The sequence below is a fragment of the Argentina anserina genome, chromosome 6, assembly GCF_933775445.1.
Source record: "Argentina anserina chromosome 6, drPotAnse1.1, whole genome shotgun sequence".
Classification (NCBI taxonomy): domain Eukaryota; kingdom Viridiplantae; phylum Streptophyta; class Magnoliopsida; order Rosales; family Rosaceae; genus Argentina; species Argentina anserina.
Genome location: NC_065877.1, coordinates 36874311 through 36892954, shown reverse-complemented (window position 1 = coordinate 36892954; position 18644 = coordinate 36874311). Strand labels below are relative to the sequence as shown.

At 39.8% G+C, this 18644-nt stretch overlaps 5 protein-coding genes and 1 long non-coding RNA gene across 6 annotated transcripts in view; 2 read left to right on the top strand and 4 right to left on the bottom strand.

Annotated features, from left to right (window-relative positions):
* Positions 1-1294: 1294 nt before the first annotated feature.
* On the bottom strand, positions 1295-3655 carry LOC126800617 (uncharacterized). The gene is made up of 3 exons (XR_007672726.1): positions 3509-3655; positions 3326-3375; positions 1295-1548 (listed from the first exon to the last, which is right to left on the bottom strand). It is a non-coding gene; the product is annotated as an uncharacterized LOC126800617 (long non-coding RNA).
* The window catches only part of LOC126800590 (F-box protein At5g07610-like), a 27570-nt gene continuing 10545 nt past the window's right edge, over positions 1620-18644 (bottom strand). The window contains exon 2 of the mRNA XM_050527976.1: positions 1620-3096. Within this exon, the coding sequence (XP_050383933.1) occupies positions 1783-3021 (1239 nt within the window). The 5' untranslated portion in view covers positions 3022-3096 and the 3' untranslated portion in view covers positions 1620-1782. The remainder of the gene's footprint in view (positions 3097-18644) is intronic.
* Positions 3745-5469, top strand: LOC126797483 (uncharacterized; the record flags this gene model as incomplete). Its single annotated transcript, XM_050524105.1, has 4 exons — positions 3745-3892; positions 3986-4028; positions 4147-4345; positions 4705-5469. Coding segments are annotated over 4 exons (573 nt in total), but the record flags the coding sequence as incomplete, so codon positions are not given.
* LOC126797482 (F-box protein At5g07610-like) overlaps positions 10266-18644 on the bottom strand; it is a 19422-nt gene continuing 11043 nt past the window's right edge. The window contains exon 2 of the mRNA XM_050524104.1: positions 10266-11852. Within this exon, the coding sequence (XP_050380061.1) occupies positions 10266-11504 (1239 nt within the window). The 5' untranslated portion in view covers positions 11505-11852. The remainder of the gene's footprint in view (positions 11853-18644) is intronic.
* Positions 12264-18644, top strand: part of LOC126800597 (uncharacterized) — a 19232-nt gene continuing 12851 nt past the window's right edge. The window contains exon 1 of the mRNA XM_050527984.1: positions 12264-12380. Within this exon, the coding sequence (XP_050383941.1) occupies positions 12264-12380 (117 nt within the window). The remainder of the gene's footprint in view (positions 12381-18644) is intronic.
* Positions 14529-18644, bottom strand: part of LOC126800604 (50S ribosomal protein L27, chloroplastic) — an 18747-nt gene continuing 14631 nt past the window's right edge. The window contains exons 2-3 of the mRNA XM_050527995.1: positions 14858-14959; positions 14529-14761 (exon numbers count right to left, since the gene is read on the bottom strand). Of these exons, the coding sequence (XP_050383952.1) occupies positions 14576-14761; positions 14858-14959 (288 nt within the window). The 3' untranslated portion in view covers positions 14529-14575. The remainder of the gene's footprint in view (positions 14762-14857; positions 14960-18644) is intronic.

Sequence of the window (18644 nt, the reverse complement as noted above, 5' to 3'; positions counted from 1 at the left end):
CTTGCATGTTAAGGAAGAAGAAAATTATGAAAATGAGAAAGGAAAAAAATCTTGCATGTTAAGAAATAGATGTATCCAAAAAAAGGAAGAAGAAATAGATGAAAAGAATTAGGTGTGTCCGTGTGTGCCTATTTGGTTAAAGAGTTAAATAAAGTTGAAAACTCAAAAACCGAGGGAAGAGGGATTCGAAACTCAAAAACTAGATACTTAACCAACTGAACCAAGTCTACTTTAATTGCTCATACACAATTTAATTTTTATATAGGCAAATTCTATCTAGGCTTACTACCTAAATCTGTCCCTGTCTACCCATATTATAGTATGATGTTATTACACAAACTAACACCATATCTTCTTAAATAAGGTAGTACACATGAGATTCGAATCAAGTAAAAATAAAATGATAGTACGTGTCAACACAATTTCAATGATTCGTTAAGTTCTCTCAAGTCATGTAATTGTCAATAGGGAGCTTTTATTCATGTTTCCTAAAATGACACTTATACTTCCCTACTTAATATATCTCAAATTTACTTTTACAAAATAACTAAAATGCTATTCACACCTCCCCGATTTTTCAGAATTGCCCATAGTTCAATATTTTGTTTTTTGAAGACTTCCAATCCTCAAAATTCGAATTGTTAAATCTTTTTGAATTTTAAGATCATAAAAACAAATCAATGAAACAACTATAACAATACACATATAAATTCATAAACAAAAATGAATTATAACATTTTCTTTGATCAACGTTTAAAGATAGTGGGAATTGAGTTAGGTCATGCAAGTATGATTATTGATTTTAGAGCAAAATGATCACTTGGTCGTCACTCATTAGGCAATATTATGAGAAAATTACAATACTGGAGAGATCTCTCATGACGTCCCGGCTCCTAACATCATGTATCTGAAGCGCACTGTTCTTTCTTTCAGGAGCATTTGAAGTTCAAATCAGGAGCGACAGAATCATGTTCTGGAGGAGTACAAATTCGAGCGAAATGACAAATTTCATCACATACTACTATACCAGTCAGTAGTTGTAACATTCATACTTTGACTCTAGGGTTGCTGAGCATGACTCGGATACCTGGGAAAAGCCGATTAGTCAAGTTTGGCAATTTTGACGGTAGTGGAGTTCCATTTCTGGTTCATTCCATTTATCTTTAACCTGACCTGTATGTTCTTGTAGTCCTAAATTACTCAAATGTGTACCGGTACCAAATCATAAACATATCAAATTGAAGTTTATATGAAGTTTATACAACTAATAACTGGATTTTCCCCAGTTGCAGATTGCTCATGGATTAGGACTTCAGATTGTCCATTGCCATAGGTTGATATGGTTAACAGCACCCTGGAAACGGTTTTTAGTGCAGATGCTAAAGAACATGTATTATGTCATTAAGCCTTGATTCTTTTTGGTCCAACTTTACTCAGCTAGGCTTGCCAAAAGACACCAATACAAGCCTGCAGCATATGCCTCTACGATGGCGCGCGCAGCTTCTCTAGACCGAGAACTACTACATGTCAATGTAAGTAAGGCAGTTACTGCACATTAATATCATTCGTCATTCGTCAAACTATGACTAGGTAAGTGAAAACAACACTACAGATTATATAAGCAATGGAAAGACACTGAAATACATGCTTATTAAAATGACATCAAATGTTCAAATAATACACGGACAACTTATCCTTCTTTTCAGAAACCAAAATCACAGTTCTTGAGGGTAGCAGAAAAACGGGGGAAAAAAAAACAGGGAAAAAAAGAAGCAAAATCCGTCAAACACAAGCCAAGGTCTCCATGTATGGATAATTACGCGGGCCAACTCTTCCAGGAATGTATTCATCAACGCCGGCTTGGGGTGTCAAGTCAATCGATTTGAAGGTGTTACTCTTGAGATTGTAAAAGAAAACTTTTCCAGAACCATACAGCACCAGAGAACAACTTCCTTCTTCATTTTCCCCTTTGGCAAGAAAGAGAACAATAAGTAGCGGAGTCCGTGGGTAAGCGGTGTATAAAGGATCAAAATCTACATTGTACTTAACAAACCAGCCAGAGTAGTCACTCCGCATCTCCAACACTTCAAATTTAGTATAACAAGACGAATAGATATCAATAAGATGCAAATGGCCCTCAACAGACTTCATAAAATATCTAAAATCCCTATCTCCCCATTTCTCCTCAAAACGAGCAAGACCATCAACCAATCCAACACACTCTTCTTCTAAATGAAAATATGCCATTTCACAGCACAGGCCTACCCAGTGAAGTGCACCATTGCAGTAAACTCCGTCTTGGTAGGTAATTTGAGCTTGAGTCTCAAAAGAAGAATCAAGAAGCCTCCAGCTTTTAGTCTCGGACGAATATATCTCTATGCGATGGTGACTGCACCAGCCCCATGGACTTGGTTCATCAGCGCACCAAAGGAAGACCACCTTGTAGTGAGGCGATCTGGATGGGTCAAAAGCCAAAGCACAGCCCATGAATCGGGGTTCAGCAGTAGTGGCGGCAGTGGCAGCTGGAGGAACAAGTTTGGTGAACTGGTTGGTTGTGGGATTGAGAACATAGTGATAAAGAGGTGTGTACACACGCCTCACGTCGGAGCCGCGAATACTGGAAGGCGGTACAATTTCAGGATGGCATAAGAAAAGGCCGTTGCAGGACTGGATAATCTTAATGTTGTCATGACATAGGTTTTGAAGGAAATTCAGAGGGTTACAGCTAGGTGCACCAGAGCCTGTAATAGTAGCCCGATCATGATCAAAATTGAAAGGGATGAAACCAATGTTTCTGGATAGGTTGGAAAAGACCGCGGAGATGGAAGGATTTGGGTTTCGAAGGGTGTGGAGGTGACAAAATTGGGGGTCAGAGATAAAAGAGAGCCAATGCTTGGAGACGCATTTGAAGCGGAGCAGAATTCGAGCTGGAACACGGACAAGGATTTCCGAAAGGATATCGTCATAGTCCAATATGGTTTCCGGTAAGTTGCTGCTGCAGCGTTTTAGTCTCTTCACCATACTGATTTCTCTCTCAAAGGCTCTATGTTTGCTTTTGATCCTTGTTTCTCAGAGCAGGACTAGTCTTTATATAACCTAGACTCTCCTAATTACTAAAGGACCGCAATCCATTTGAGTTGGGAAAATAAAAGATTACCAGACATGGATGTGGATAACTTAAAAAGGGAGGACATTGAATCAATTGAAGAACAGAAGCTAACATGCTGGGTTATCTAGTTGAAAATCAAGGACGGCTCAACTTAAAAAGTTGGCAGATTCAAGGATGAGACTTTGAGACTCAAAATCAAGGAGGAATCATACATACCATAATTTCCTAATTGGGGAAACGGGCACCACCAAATCCGAATCCGAACCCTGTGACGAAACAACAAAAAGGAGAAGAACACCCCCAAATCAGGTCAACAGTAAAAATCGAAACTCAATCAATTCAACAGAAATGTTTATCTATCGAACCCCGATAATAACAGCGAAAAACTAAACTACTTACCCAAAAAAAAGAGGGATATTTGAGCTTCAAGACACCCAGTTCAGATGATCTGGTTCATCTTAGGGTTCGGTTCTCGCGGTCGCCCAGATAGAACAAGACACAGGAGAAGGTTCTGTCGGGGAAACAGATCTGTGTTTGAAACACTTGGTCAGGTTTTGGGCTTTTCTACTTGGGCCCAAACCAAAAAGCGCTCTTGCGGTTTCAATAAAACAACTCCCTCGATCATCTCTCTCTCTTTCGCAGTTATCAGTAAGCAAGAGAGAGGCCATGGCTATGGAATTCGAATTAGGGTTTCCGTACTGGAGAGCCCTCCGTCGGAAGTTTGCTCCCGAATCTCCCTTCGTCGCTGCTGGAAACATCGAAAGGGAACTGCTCGTCAAACAGGTTCGTTCTTCTCTTCCATTGCTGAAATGAGTTTAATTGGTGAGTTGGCTTGATAAAGTAATACTCTGTACCTTGCGCTGGATTTGACTGAAGACGAAAAGCGAGAGCTTCGGAGTATTGTGGATGAGGAAGGCAGGTATTTATGAGTAGAGCAGTTTGTACTGTGATTAATGTGTTGCACTATAATTAGGGACTTGATTAGATGAAAGCATTGGGGATTGATTTGATGAATGTGTGTGTGTGTGTGGGTGCAGGGGTGTTTTCTGTTCGATTGTTGGTTGTGGAGCGAGGTTGATTTGCTCGGAGGAGTTTGAAGAGCATTACAATGCTCGGCAAACTGCATCTTGCTCTGTGTGCTCCAGAGTCTATCCGGCGTCCCGGCTGCTCGGCATTCATGTTTCTGAAGCACACAGTTCTTTCTTTCAGGCGAAAGTCGCACACGGCGATCCTATGGTTTGTCACTGATTATATCTTTCAATTTTGATATTGTCTGAAGAATGATATTGTGATATGATGTGTTTATGTTTACCCTTAATAAATTGTGATGTTGTGCTTTTGTCATCGCCAATTCACTAATCGCTAGTCTTTGTTTGACAGTTCCTCTATCAATTTAGAAGATGTGATATTTGTTAGGTTGTTGTATGGAGGAATATAAAGCTCAATTACGAGATAAGGAAGTCTTTCTCTCAAGCTTTTCTGTTTCTCTCTTTTCTGGCTTCTAACTGGGATCAAATATGAATCTTCCACTTAAAATTTATATTCCTTACTGGTTTTAGTCCATTTATTTGGTTATGAATGTCTGTCTGTAACAGTATGAATGCCTTGTAGAAGGCTGCGATTTGAAATTGGAGAGCTATAAGTGCCGGCAACAGCATCTGGTGGATAAGCATAAGGGGTGTGTTTGGTACAGCTGGGCTTATAAAAAAAGTCGGCTTATGCTGATTTCTGAAAATAAGTGGCTGATAAATAAAGTTGCATACTGTTTGATAAACTGACTTATATAAGTAGCTGTTAGTGACAGAAGTAATGGCAAAGCGTTTGGTAAACTCAAACTAGCTTATGCTTTTAATTTGTCAAATGACCAATTTAGACAAGTACTACACATATCCATCCTGACACTTTGTATGAGTTTAATCAAGCATTTTTGGAAAGTTCAGTTACACACTCGGCAAGAAAACCTTGTGGGAAGCATTTATCAGTGTAGTAGTTGTACATCATGAACATGAAGTACTTCTGAATCCATCTCAAAATTATTCCTTTGTTTCTCTGTGTTTTCTTCTTCTGAATTTACTAAATGGCGCCTGCGATCATATTCATGCAGCCCATCCTGCATAAGTTCCTCAAACTTCTCCTTTTACAACAACAAGTGATCCTTATGAATCAGTTCTTGCCCATTATATAGCCTTCTCTAAGAATGACAGTATGTATCTGATACATGTACCAAACAAAAAAAAATGCCAGGGTGCTTCAGCAGAAATGCATTCAATCTCTCTGACAAAATAAACTCCCTTCGAAAATGTCCAAACTTCAGTTCATTAATATTGACAACATTTAGCCTCTAATTGCGGCTCATCATCTGTAACTTTGCCAATCTCTCCAAAAACACATGAGAAGATCATCAAATCTTCTCGATAACTAACAAAAAGGAAGTATTTACAGCAAAAGTATATTCAATTGCCATCAAGCTAGTCCATAAACTTCAATGCCAGATCACATCCTTAAAACCCAGAGCAATTGAACCCAATTATTCATCAATTTCAAAGAAACTCCAAACTGAACACACTTCAAATATCCCCCAACCCTTGCTCTACCCTCTAGGCTTCAACATGTTGTTCATTTGGTATTAGCTACACAATCGACTTGTCTTATGATAAACCAAACATATAATTAATAGCAGAAGTCAAGTATAATTCATAAGAATAAAAACAAATTTACCGATTTAACTAACACAAACTTCCTCTTCATTCTTCACATAAACATGAAGAGAACAAAACAATTTTAAATTAGAGAATGAAGTTACACTCACCACCGTTTCAAAAATATCTTGCAAAGCCTCCCATTAAAGGTTCCAATTCAAATGAGACATAAACATATTCAAATGATTAATCGCAGCTTTAACATGTAATAGAACTCAAACAAAGATAGCAGCAAATTGAATGTTTCTGGTATCCAAACCTGTGATAGCCTAAACAATTTCGACACCGAACCCAATTGATAATTCGATGATCTACTCCTTAGGAGCTTCACTATCATATGCATTCATATCGATCCTTATTCATGTTGATTGGGGAGTTTAATCTATGTTGTGATTCATCATTATTACTGAGAGAGATCGATGGGTACCTTTGAATTGAAGCTAGAGGACGAAGAGAAGAACTGAAACATCGTGTAGATTGACGAGAGCTTGCGTGGATGTAGTGGGTAAATTGTTGAAGGAAAGGAGGACAATCACTGGTATTATTAAAGTTTCATTAATCTACAGTAGACACCGCTACAGTTGCGAAGCGGCTTCCGACTTCTAAAAGGAGGTACCTCCCTCCTTCTGCTTTTCGGCTAAAAAAGCCAGGGCTTCTTAAAAAAGCGGGCTGTTATTGTGTTTACCAAACACTTCATGTGTCATTGCTTATAAGCGGGAGAGCTAAAAAGCCTCCCCAAACGCAACCAAGTTCCCCACTTCATTTGAGTTTTTCAAGAAGGCTCCTCCTTCCAAAAAACGTAGGCAGAAGAATCAGAGAAAGCAAGCATATGTTATGAAGGAAGATGCATCTGATATGGATGTAGAAAATGAAGTCACTGATCCTTCTAGAAAGCAGAAGAGAAAGAATCAGAGGAAGCAAGCTAATCTCAAGAAGCCCGATGCATCTAATATGGATGTGGGAAATGAAGACATCAATAATCTCGTTTCTGCTGTCTCCAAGTTAAGCACTTCAGACTCCAGTCCCTCATCCATCAGCTTTGGTCGTCGACACACTCGCGGCCTGACGTTTGACCCACGAGCCGTTCAACGTGAGAAGAAACCAGACTCCACTTGAGAAAAAATACAGATATCGCGACCTCACAACCTAATTGACGCGGAAATTGCTATAAATTTTTGCCTTCCAACAGTTCTCGTCACAACGAGGGGACCATCAACCAATCCAACACGTTTTTCTTCTAGGTGATGATATGTCATCTCAATCAAAGGAAGACTACCTTGTAATAAGGCAATTTGGCACAGTCAAAAGCCAAAGCACAGCCCATGATTCAGGATTCAGCAGTAGTGGCGGCGGCAGCAGCTGGAGGAACATGTTTGGTGAACTGGTTGGTTGTGGGATTGAGAACATAATGCATGATTTTAGGATAATATAGAGCAGTGCAATTTTAGGATGTCACCAGAAGAGGCCACAAGAGTGGATAATCTAAAAGGGGCGGTGTCATGACATAGGTTTGCATTTGTTTATAGACTTTAGACTGAAGTTATATTGAGTTCAGACTATAAATTTAAAAAATTGATATTAAGCATAATTATATATATATATATATATATTTAATCATATAAATAAATAAATAAATATTCAGTAATTCGAATTTGTTTGGGCACCGCCTAGCTGTTTAGACGCTAGGAGGTAGCTTCCGCCCGAGTAATGCCTAGTACTTTTCCGAACATTGCTTTTAAGATTGTAAGAGAAAACTGGAAATCCAGGAGCATGTAGTAACACAAAAGAACTTTCTTCATCATTTTCCCCTTTACTAAGAAAGAAACAATAAGTAGCTAAATTCATAAGTAAGGTGTAACGCTCCAAACTACACCTCACCAGCTTAATAACGTTACAGTGTTGCGAGTCAATAAAACATAAATCGTAAACTTGATTTACATTTATAAAGAAACACAAGACATTTTGTATAAAATAATTTCAATTTTGAGGTGAAAATAATTAATTTTAATAATACATTTGTTCGTCCAAAACTTGATACACTGATATTCCAGAATAACGAACTGAAAGAACGGAATATCAACAGAGCTAAACAAGAAACTAGCTTTAACTATGTTCTGAAGACTACGAACAAGGAAATATGAATTCCAACGAAAATAGAGAAACGGTTTAACAGAACCTGATAACACCACCCTGCTCCATCCTTCACTATCCCGTACCAGTGCACAATACATGCAAACACACTGATGTAGGGTGTCTTGATTAACTTTGAAAACATTTATTTGACTGGCCAGTGTAAACCAATTTAAAAACTGAATAAATGAATTACAAATTTTAAATAAACATTTGACTCGAGAAGCGGTGCAAGATTCTCAATACGGGCCCAAAATCTAACATTCCTGATGGCCGGTCCTATAGACCCACTACACGACCTTACCTCAGATTTACTGTAATAGGTAAACGTAGCAAGAGCGTCCACTACCACACCAGCTATACAACGTTTCGAGTCCGTCCTTAAGATTGGAACCCGCACGACTAGTGTAACAAAAATCCTCTGGAGGTTAAAGGGATCGAACCTAAGGAAGTCAATGCCACCCTTCGCTCTTATGCCATCACAATCACTCACGGTTCGGTCAATACATAAAGTATTAAAGCAACCAAACCAAAACATGCACCTTCGCTCTAAGTTGACTCTGCTGTAGTAAAATGTTGCTGATAAAATCTTTGATATTTCAGTCAGTATCTTTATATCTATGGCCTTGCTTCCTAAATTCCGTTTTGCGTAAGAATTTGGTATGTTTCCCCTTGATGTGTCTACTCTTGGCATGGCAAATTTCTGGTTCATCTCTTTACAAATGAATCCTCGGTGAATTTCCAAAGTCAAGTTGTTCATGCCTTTATAATATAATCCACTTATGTTCCTGTGCGATTTACATTCAAGATTTCTCTAGAAATATTGAAATTTGAGTCCATCTTCTTTATGATCAGTTGCTATTTGGTATATGGTACTTACATTTCTTCATTTATGTGCATGAACTACCAGTTCGAAATGAGTCTCAAATCTTCATATGACCCCTTATGGTTTACCCTTTTACTTTTATGAGTTTTTTCTTTCTTTCTCTTTTTTTGGTGAGGGGAGATGAGTCTCAAATCTGAATGTTTAGAAATGAAAACCCCCAGTGTCACACACTAGAAATACTTGATACTTTGATAGTAGTTGATACAACCCTTGAGACTTGTTAGAGATCTGATAGGTAAGAAAAGACGGCGGAGGTGACAGAATTTGGGGTCAGAGATTAACGAGAGCCAATTCTCTCCAACACATTCGAAGAGAGCAGGATTCGAGCTGGAACGCGGACATGGTTTCCGTAAGCTGCTGCTTAGTCTCTTGGCCATAATATTGATTGTCAGCTCTCTTAAAAGGGAGTCCCCTGAAGCTGTATATAACATTATAACTCTCCTAATTAGAAGACATGAATCCGAATCCGAATAGGAAACAAATACCAACTACAAATTGAAGTTTAAAGGAAAAGAAATAACAATACAGCTCGATTAAAATTCAAGTAAATAACTTTGAATCAATTCAATAGAAAAATGGTTTAAATCGCCCCACTAACATCATGTATCTGAAGTCCACTGTTCTTTCTTTCAGGAGCATTTGAAGTTCAAATCAGGAGCGATAGAATCATGTTCTGGAGGAGTACAAACTCGAGCGAAATGTCAAATTTCATCACACTCAATACTAGTCAGTAGTTGTAACATCAGTGTGAGACTTCAGGGTTGCTAGAATGACTCGGTTACCTGGGAAAAGCCGATTAGTCAAGTTTGGCAATTTTCACGGTGGTGGAGTTCCATTTCTGGTTCGTTCCACCATCTTCTTTAACCTTACCTGTATGTTCTTGTAGTCCTAAATTACCCAAATGTGTACCGGTACCAAATCATAAACATATCAAGTTGAAGTTTATATGAAGTTTATACAACTAATAACTGGATTTTCCCCAGTTGCAGATTGCTCATGGATTATGACTTCAGATTGTCCATTGCCATAGGTTAATATGGTTAACAGCACCCTGGAAACGGTTTTTAATGCAGATGCTAAAGAACATGTATTATGTCATTAAGCCTTAATTCTTTTTGGTCCAACTTTACTCAGCTAGGCTTGCCAAAAGACACCAATACAAGCCTGCAGCATATGCCTCTACGATGGCGCGCGCAGCTTCTCTAGACCGAGAACTACTACATGTCAATGTAAGTAAGGGCAGTTACTGCACATTAATATCATTCGTCGAACTAGGACTAGGTAAGTGAAAACAACACTACAGATTATATAAGAAATGGAAAGACAATGAAATACATGTCAAATGTTCAAATACACGGACAACTTATACTTTTTTTCATAAACCAAAATAACAGTTCTTGAGGGTAGCAGAAAAAGGGGGAAAAAGAAGAAGCAAAATAAGTCACACACAAGCCAAGGTCTCCATGTATGGATAATTATGCGGGCCAACTCTTCCCCGAAAATATTCATCAACGCCGGGTTGGGGTGTCAAGTCAATCGATTTGAAGGTATTACTCTTGAGATTGTAAAAGAAAACTTTTCCAGGACCATACAGCAACAGAAAAGAACTTCCTTCTTCATTTTCCCCTTTAGCAAGAAAGAGAACAATAAGTAGCGGAATCCGTGGGTAAGTGGTGTATAAAGGATCAAGATCCACATTGTACTTAACAAACCAACCAGAGTAGTCACTCCGCATCTCCAACACTTCAAATTTAGTATAACAAGGCAAATAGATATCAATAAGATGCAAATGGCCATCAACAGATTTCATAAAATATCTATCATCCCTATCTCCCCAATTCTCCTCACAACGAGGAAGACAATCAACCAATCCAACACGCTCTTCTTCTAAATGAAAATATGCCATTTCACACCACAGGCCTACCCAGTGAAGTGCACCATTGCAGTATACTCCGTCTTGGTAGGGAATTTGAGCTTGAGTCTCAAAAGAAGAATCAAGAAGCCTCCAGCTTTTAGTCTCGGAAAAATATATCTCTATGCGATGGTGACTGCACCAGCCACATGGACTTGGTTCATCAGCGTACCAAAGGAAGACCACCTTGTAGTGAGGCGATTTGCAAGGGTCAAAAGCCAAAGCACAGCCCATGATTCGGGGTTCAGCAGTAGTGGCGGCAGTGGCAGCAGGAGGAACAAGTTTGGTGAACTGGTTGGTTGTGGGATTGAGAACATAGTGATAAAGAGGTGTGTAGACACGCCTCACGTCGGAGCCGCGAATACTGGAAGGCGGTAGAATTTCAGGATGGCATAAGAAAAGGCCGTTGCAGGACTGGATAATGTTAATGTTGTCATGACATAGGTTTTGAAGGAAATTCAGAGGGTTACAGCTAGGTGCACCAGAGCCTGTACTCGTAGCCCGATCATGATCAAAATTGAAAGGGATGAAACCAATGTTTCTGGATAGGTTGGAAAAGACCGCGGAGATGGAAGGATTTGGGTTTCGAAGGGTGTGGAGGTGACAAAATTGGGGGTCAGAGATAAAAGAGAGCCAATGCTTGGAGACGCATTTGAAGCGGAGCAGAATTCGAGCTGGAACACGGACAAGGATTTCCAAAAGGATATCCTCATAGTCCAATATGGTTTCTGGTAAGTTGATGCTGCAGCGTTTTCGTTTCTTCACCATACTGATTTCTCTCTCAAAGGCTCTATGTTTGCTTTTGATCCTTGTTTCTCAGAGAAGGACTAGTCTTTATATAACCTAGACTCTCCTAATTACTAAAGGACAACAATCCATTTGAGTTGGGAAAACAAAAGGTTACCAGACATGGATGTGGATAACTTAAAAAGGGAGGACATTGAATCAATTGAAGAACATAAGCTAACATGCTGGGTTATCTAGTTGAAAATCAAGGACGGCTCAACTTAAAAAGTTGGCAGATTCAAGGATGAGACTTTGAGACTCAAAATCAAGGAGGAATCATACATACCATAATTTCCTAATTGGGGAAGCCGGCACCACCGAATCCGAACCCTGTGACGAAACAACAAAAAGGAGAAGAACACCCCCAAATCAGGTAAACAGTAAAAATCGAAACTCAATCAATTCAACAGAAATGTTTATCTATCGAACCCCGATAATAACAGCGAAAAACTAAACTACTTACCCAAAAAAAAGAGGGATATTTGAGCTTCAAGACACCCAGTTCAGATGATCTGGTTCATCTTAGGGTTCGGTTCTCGCGGTCGCCCAGATAGAACAAGACACAGAAGAGAAGGTTCTGTCGGGGAAACAGATCTGTGTTTGAAACACTTGGTCAGGTTTTGGGCTTTTCTACTTGGGCCCAAACCAAAAAGCGCTCTTGCGGTTTCAATAAAACAACTCCCTCGATCATCTCTCTCTCTCTCTCGCTGTTATCACTTATCAGTAAGCAAGAGAGAAGCCATGGCTATGGAATTCGAATTAGGGTTTCCGTACTGGAGAGCCCTCCGTCGGAAGTTTGCTCCCGAATCTCCCTTCGTCGCTGCTGGAAACATCGAAAGGGAACTGCTCGTCAAACAGGTTCGTTCTTCTCTTCCATTGCTGAAATGAGTTTAATTGGTGAGTTGGCTTGATAAAGTAATACTCTGTACCTTGCGCTGGATTTGACTGAAGACGAAAAGCGAGAGCTTCGGAGTATTGTGGATGAGGAAGGCAGGTATTTATGAGTAGAGCAGTTTGTACTGTGATTAATGTGTTGCACTATAATTAGGGACTTGATTAGATGAAAGCATTGGGGATTGATTTGATGAATGTGTGTGTGTGTGTGTGGGTGCAGGGGTGTTTTCTGTTCGATTGTTGGTTGTGGAGCGAGGTTGATTTGCTCGGAGGAGTTTGAAGAGCATTACAATGCTCGGCAAACTGCATCTTGCTCTGTGTGCTCCAGAGTCTATCCGGCGTCCCGGCTGCTCGGCATTCATGTTTCTGAAGCACACAGTTCTTTCTTTCAGGCGAAAGTCGCACACGGCGATCCTATGGTTTGTCACTGATTATATCTTTCAATTTTGATATTGTCTGAAGAATGATATTGTGATATGATGTGTTTATGTTTACCCTTAATAAATTGTGATTTTGTCATTGCTACTTCGCTAATCGCTAGTCTTTGTTCGACAGTTCCTCTATCAATTTATAAGATGTTGAATTTGTTAGGTTGTTGTATGGAGGATTATAAAGCTCAATTACGAGATTAGGAAGTCTTTCTTTCAAGCTTTTATGTTCCTCTCTTTTCTGGCTTCTAACTGGGATCAAATATGAATTTTCAACTTAAAATATATATTCCTTACAGGTTTTAGTCCATTGATTTGGTTATGAATGTCTGTCTGTAACAGTATGAATGCCTTGTAGAAGGCTGTGATTTGACATTGAAGAGCTATAAGAGCCGGCAACAGCATCTGGTGGATAAGCATAAGTTCCCCACCTCATTTGAGTTTTTCAAGAAGGCTCCTCCTTATAAAAAACGTAGGCAGAAGAATCAGAGAAAGCAAGCATATGTTATGAAGGAAGATGCATCTGATATGGATGTAGAAAATGAAGTCACTGATGTCACTGATCCTACTAGAAAGCAGAAGAGAAAGAATCAGAGGAAGCAAGCTAATCTCAAGAAGCCCAATGCATCTAATATGGATGTGGGAAATGAAGACATCAATAATCTCGTTTCATCTGTCTCCAAGTTAAGCACTTCAGACTCCAGTCCCTCATCCATCAGCTTTGGTCGTCGGCACACTCGTGGCCTGACATTTGTCCCACGAGCCGTTCAACGTGAGAAGAAGCCAAACTCCACTTGAGATAAAATATAGATATCGCGACCTCACAACCTAATTGATGCGGAAATTGCTATAAATTTTTGCCTTCCACCAGAGCAAATACATGATGACTTCTCAATATGTACTTGAAACATATTGTAGAGAATTGTCAGAAAATATTGAATGCTGCAGCTGAGTAGTTGTTTAGTTGAGTGTCTGATTTCAAAGCATGTGTTAGGAAATGCTTATGGTGGTTACAACAGTAACGTTGACGACTTGAGGCAGGTGCTTCCTATGATACCTTCCGATCTTCTGTAACCTCGATCAATGGCATCTACATTTTGAAGATTGAGTTTCAAAGACCTACTATTTTGGTACTTAATAGCATTTGCACGAGCAAACGGTACCTCGTCCAGCTAAACAGGCACCTTACTTTGGCATCTTAAAAAAGGCGGAAAAAAAAGGCGAAGTTATAAGTTATAACACATAGCTTGTTCTTTTGTAATTCAGAGATGTTTGCGTTCAGCAATGTAAATCCTTTTTATTCATAACTGGCCAAATCAACTCTTTTCTGTTTCCCCAGTATCCCTCTCTTGTGGTTCAGTTTTTGCTTACCTAGAACTAAGACTTGATGGGAAGATCTAAAAGCTGGTTCGGCTAAATTGAAAAGCTTTGCTTGATTAATAGCACATCGTGGTGAGAGTTAGTCATGAACAATGAACTATAAGGCATTTTAACAGTAAAACCTAGTCATTAACGAACACATGATATTAAATTTTCATGAAGGATCAAAGCATCATAGTTAGTATGAACTTCATCAGTAACTAAGTCAAAGCCGCTATAGACCATTGCACCTAAAAGTAGTCTTTCATAGAAGTGAGAAGTACATCAGAAGGGGCCTAAAATCTGCATGCTTAATACAACACGACTTCCTGGTTTGAATACAAAATTATACATATAGGAGATGAGCGAGAATCAACAAAGAGGAGTGCTCTCTGCTCCATTATCAGCAGATGCAAGAACCAGTTGTGGGTTGTTCTGAAGGATATACCTTTCCTTCCTTGCTTTCTTTTTCTCACGTTGTAGCTTGAAGTTCTCCCTCTTCCTAACCCTGTAGCTGTTAGGATTTCCTGGCTGTATCTCCCGAGGGTAAACACTCACCTGTCACACCAACGCAGGTTCATGTTAGTAATGTCATAGAGTACCTAGACTTTCCATTCAGCACTCTAAAGTTCAGAAGCTCCAAAATCCAAATACCTTCTTCCTGTCCGGTCCAAACTTCTCAAACTTAACCAAACCATCTATCAAAGAGAAGATTGTATGGTCCTTGCCAAGCCCCACATTCTTCCCCGCATGGAACTGAAAAATGATGCGAAAGAACCAATATCACATCAAGGAAACAGAACACTTCAGACAACTGCAAGGCTTTCACTAATTAGAGCATTGAACTAGTGGAGCAAACATAATATTCCTCAAAAACACAGACCTAAGTTAAAACATTGAAAAAAGATGTCACTTTACAATCAAATAGCTTCATCAGAACACACTGCCTAAAAATCATAGTTCCAATTTTACGGTTAACAACCCACTCCTAGTGTCATGTTAAACCAATATGCCATAATCTCCATTTCTTATACTAAAATGCTTAATCTTCGAACTAATCACAACACACTCCTCATTTTTACCATATGTAAGCAGTTCTAGTGACCGGGGGCTCCTTTGAGATACTGCAAAAGCCGATGAGCTGTTTTGAGATAATGTATCTTTGGCTCCTGAGTGTGTTCACTGTATAAGTGATCTCCGGCCTGGTAATTGTGAGATAAATTTACTTCCCAATCAATCTTCGTTACTTGGTGGGATCCTTGATGGCCTCACTTCCTTTCTCAGTTAATACCAAATCGTGTTCCATTGGTACCTTGGTCGGTTTCACCCCAAGTAATCCAGACTCCTCCAATATATCCAGTGTATACTTACGTTGACAAACTGAAATTCCTGATTTGGAGCGTGCAATTTATATGCCAAGGAAGTATTTGAGCGGTCCAAGATCTTTTATCTTAAAACAACTATTGAGAAACTTCTTAAGTTCATTAATGGAATCCGGATTGTTTCCTGTAATTACCATATCATCAACATAAAGCAATATTACAGTAATGAAACTCTCTTGAACCTTTGTAAACAAGGAGTAATCGGCATGAGACTGTTGAAAACCAATTTCCCATATGGCTAAGGAAAACCTACAAAACCAACTGTGTGATGCTTGTTTAAGGCCATAAAGGGATTTGTGAAGTCGGCAAACTACATTCTCCCCTTGTCGGCAATACCTGGGAGGAGGTAGCATGTAAACTTCCTCAACAAGGTGACCATGGTGGAAGGCATTCTGCACATCCATTTGGTGCAAAGGCCAATCTTGTACTGCAGCAATAGCCAACAAACACCTTAACAGTAATCAATTTCGCAACATGAGCAAAAGTAACTTTGTAATCAATACCTTCTTGTTGTGTAAACCCCTTTGCGACCAGCCGAGCCTTGTACCGTTCAATGGAGGCGGCAACATTGTATTTGATCTTGAAAACCCACTTGCAGCCAATAGGTTTGTGACCATAAGGTAGCGGAACCATGGACCATGTATTATTAGCCTCCAATTCTTGTATCTCAAAATTCATCGCCTTAACCTATTGGGGATCATGGTGATAACTTGTTGGTTCAACCAATTGTGAAACAGAATGCACAAATGAATGATATCCGAGAGATAAGCTGGTGTAACTGACATACCTCTGAATTGGGGTACCGAGTGCCAAACGTGGAGGAAGGGGGAGCGGCCGGGTCAAGCAAAACTAAATGATTGGTCTTGTAATCAAGAAGGAAGGGTGGGGGCTGTGTGATACATTGGGAGCGTCGTAGGCCTGGCGGATGATCTACTGTTGGCGGCAGTGTCGAAGCAGGGTGTGGAGGAGGGCCAGGCTGTGGTGGTGGTGTGGATGGCAGGTCGGTCTGTGGTAATGATGTGAGTGGTTTGAAATTGGGCTGAGTCGTCTGCGAAAATGGCAGGTCGGTCTGAGTGGGTGACGGTGGAGATGACGTTGGTGTGTTTGCGTCTGGTGTCGAGAAAGTGGGATGGGAGTTGAGATCAGGCTGTGATGTAGGAGGAGATGGAGTGAGCTGAGTGGGCTTTGGAGGGATAATGGGATGAGCATGATTGTTTGGGTCGGCAATTGGAGTAGGTAGTACTGGGTAGCCATTTTGGTCCTCAAGTGGCAGTTTGGTGAGGGGTATAATATGTTCATAAAAAACTACATCACGAGAAGTGAAAAAAATCTTGCTTTCAAAATCATAGAGACGGTAACCTCTTTTACCATGAGGATATCCGATAAAGACACACCGACGAGCCTGAGAATCAAACTTGTGAGGTTAGTTGCGTTACTTGCGTAACATGAGCAACCAAAAACCCTAAGATGTGTATAATTTGGAGGTGTGCCATGCAAGAGTTCATAGGGAGATTTATGAGATAGTAATGGTGTGAGAAGGCAATTAATGAGATAACATGCGGTTTGAACACTTTCACTCCAGAATTTTAACGACAAATTTCCTTGAAATCAAAGAGCGCGACCGACATTTAAAAGGGACGATGTTTGCACTCGACAACCCCATTTTTTTGCGGAGTATAGATACATGTATGTTGGAAAATGGTACCATTCTCATCAAAGAAAGAACGTAAGGATGTGAACTCTCCCTCATTATCTGCACGTACGAGTTTGATGGTACAATTGAATTATGTCTTAACCCAAGTAAAGAAAGATTTCATGAGTGATTGAGTGTTAGATTTGAAACTCGATCATAAGATGGACCCAGGTAAAACGTGTAAAATCATCGACAATGGTAAGGAATTACCGAGCCTCAAAATGTGTGTGAGTTTTGTGAGGTCCTCATATATCACAATGAATTAGATAAAATGGTGCAACTATTTTTATTGAACTTGATGGGAAAGATAAACGAGTTTGTTTCGCTAATGGACAAATATCACAAACATGTTTAGGATCAAACATTATTTATGGAATAACTTGAGAAAGAAACTGAATGGGTGCTGAAAATGGGTGCCCAAGATGTTGGTGCCATATATCAAAGGTGTGGCTAATTTGATTTGCTAGGTGTGGATTTTAGGATGGTGTGAGATAATAGAGTCCGTTAAAATGCTTGCCCATGCCAATTGTCTTCCTCGTTTCCACGTCCTGCACAACACAAAAATCTGGATAAAATATCACTATACACTTCAAGGCTCAGGTCAATTTACTCACAGAAATCAAATTGACACAAAATCTAGGCACATTCAGAACCCCATCAAGATGCAAATCTTTAGATAATTCAATAGATCCAATATGTTCAATTGCAGCCTGCCCTATGTTAGGTAACCCCACAAAATCATTGGATGTCTTGATGCAATTGCGAGTTGGTAAAAGATGTGATACATGATTTGTTGCCCCATTATCCACAGTATAATATAATACAAAATGAGGATCACGTTGTATGTCACTGGAGTTGGATGTAAATATCCATGTTGCATTTGTAAATGTTGTATTCTTACCCTTCTTCTCACGAAGTAACTCCATATATTCTTGGTACTCCTCAACAGTGAAGGTTGGCTTTTCACTTGTGGGTTCCTTCATCAACTCCACATTATGTGCTGCATGTTTTCCCTTTCTCGGTTTCACATTCTTGCCATGCCATTTGTGACCCACTGGAAATCTTTTCAGATAAAAACACATATCCACTAGGTGGTTCTCCTCTTCACAATAAGTGCACTTCAGTGGCTTGCGATAGAAGGAGGTATTCGGTGTGCCTGATGTGCAGGCAGCTTGCATAGCATGGGAAATTGGTTGGTGTTCACGATGGGTTACCGCTTCCATTTGCCTCTCATGTTGGAGGACGAGGCCGTAAACCTTCTTTGTATCCAAGATAGAGGACTCATCATCAGGATTGAGCCACAAATAGTGGGATATGAGTCGTTCAGACCCATCAAGAACTGCATAACCCTCTCTTTCTCTTCTCG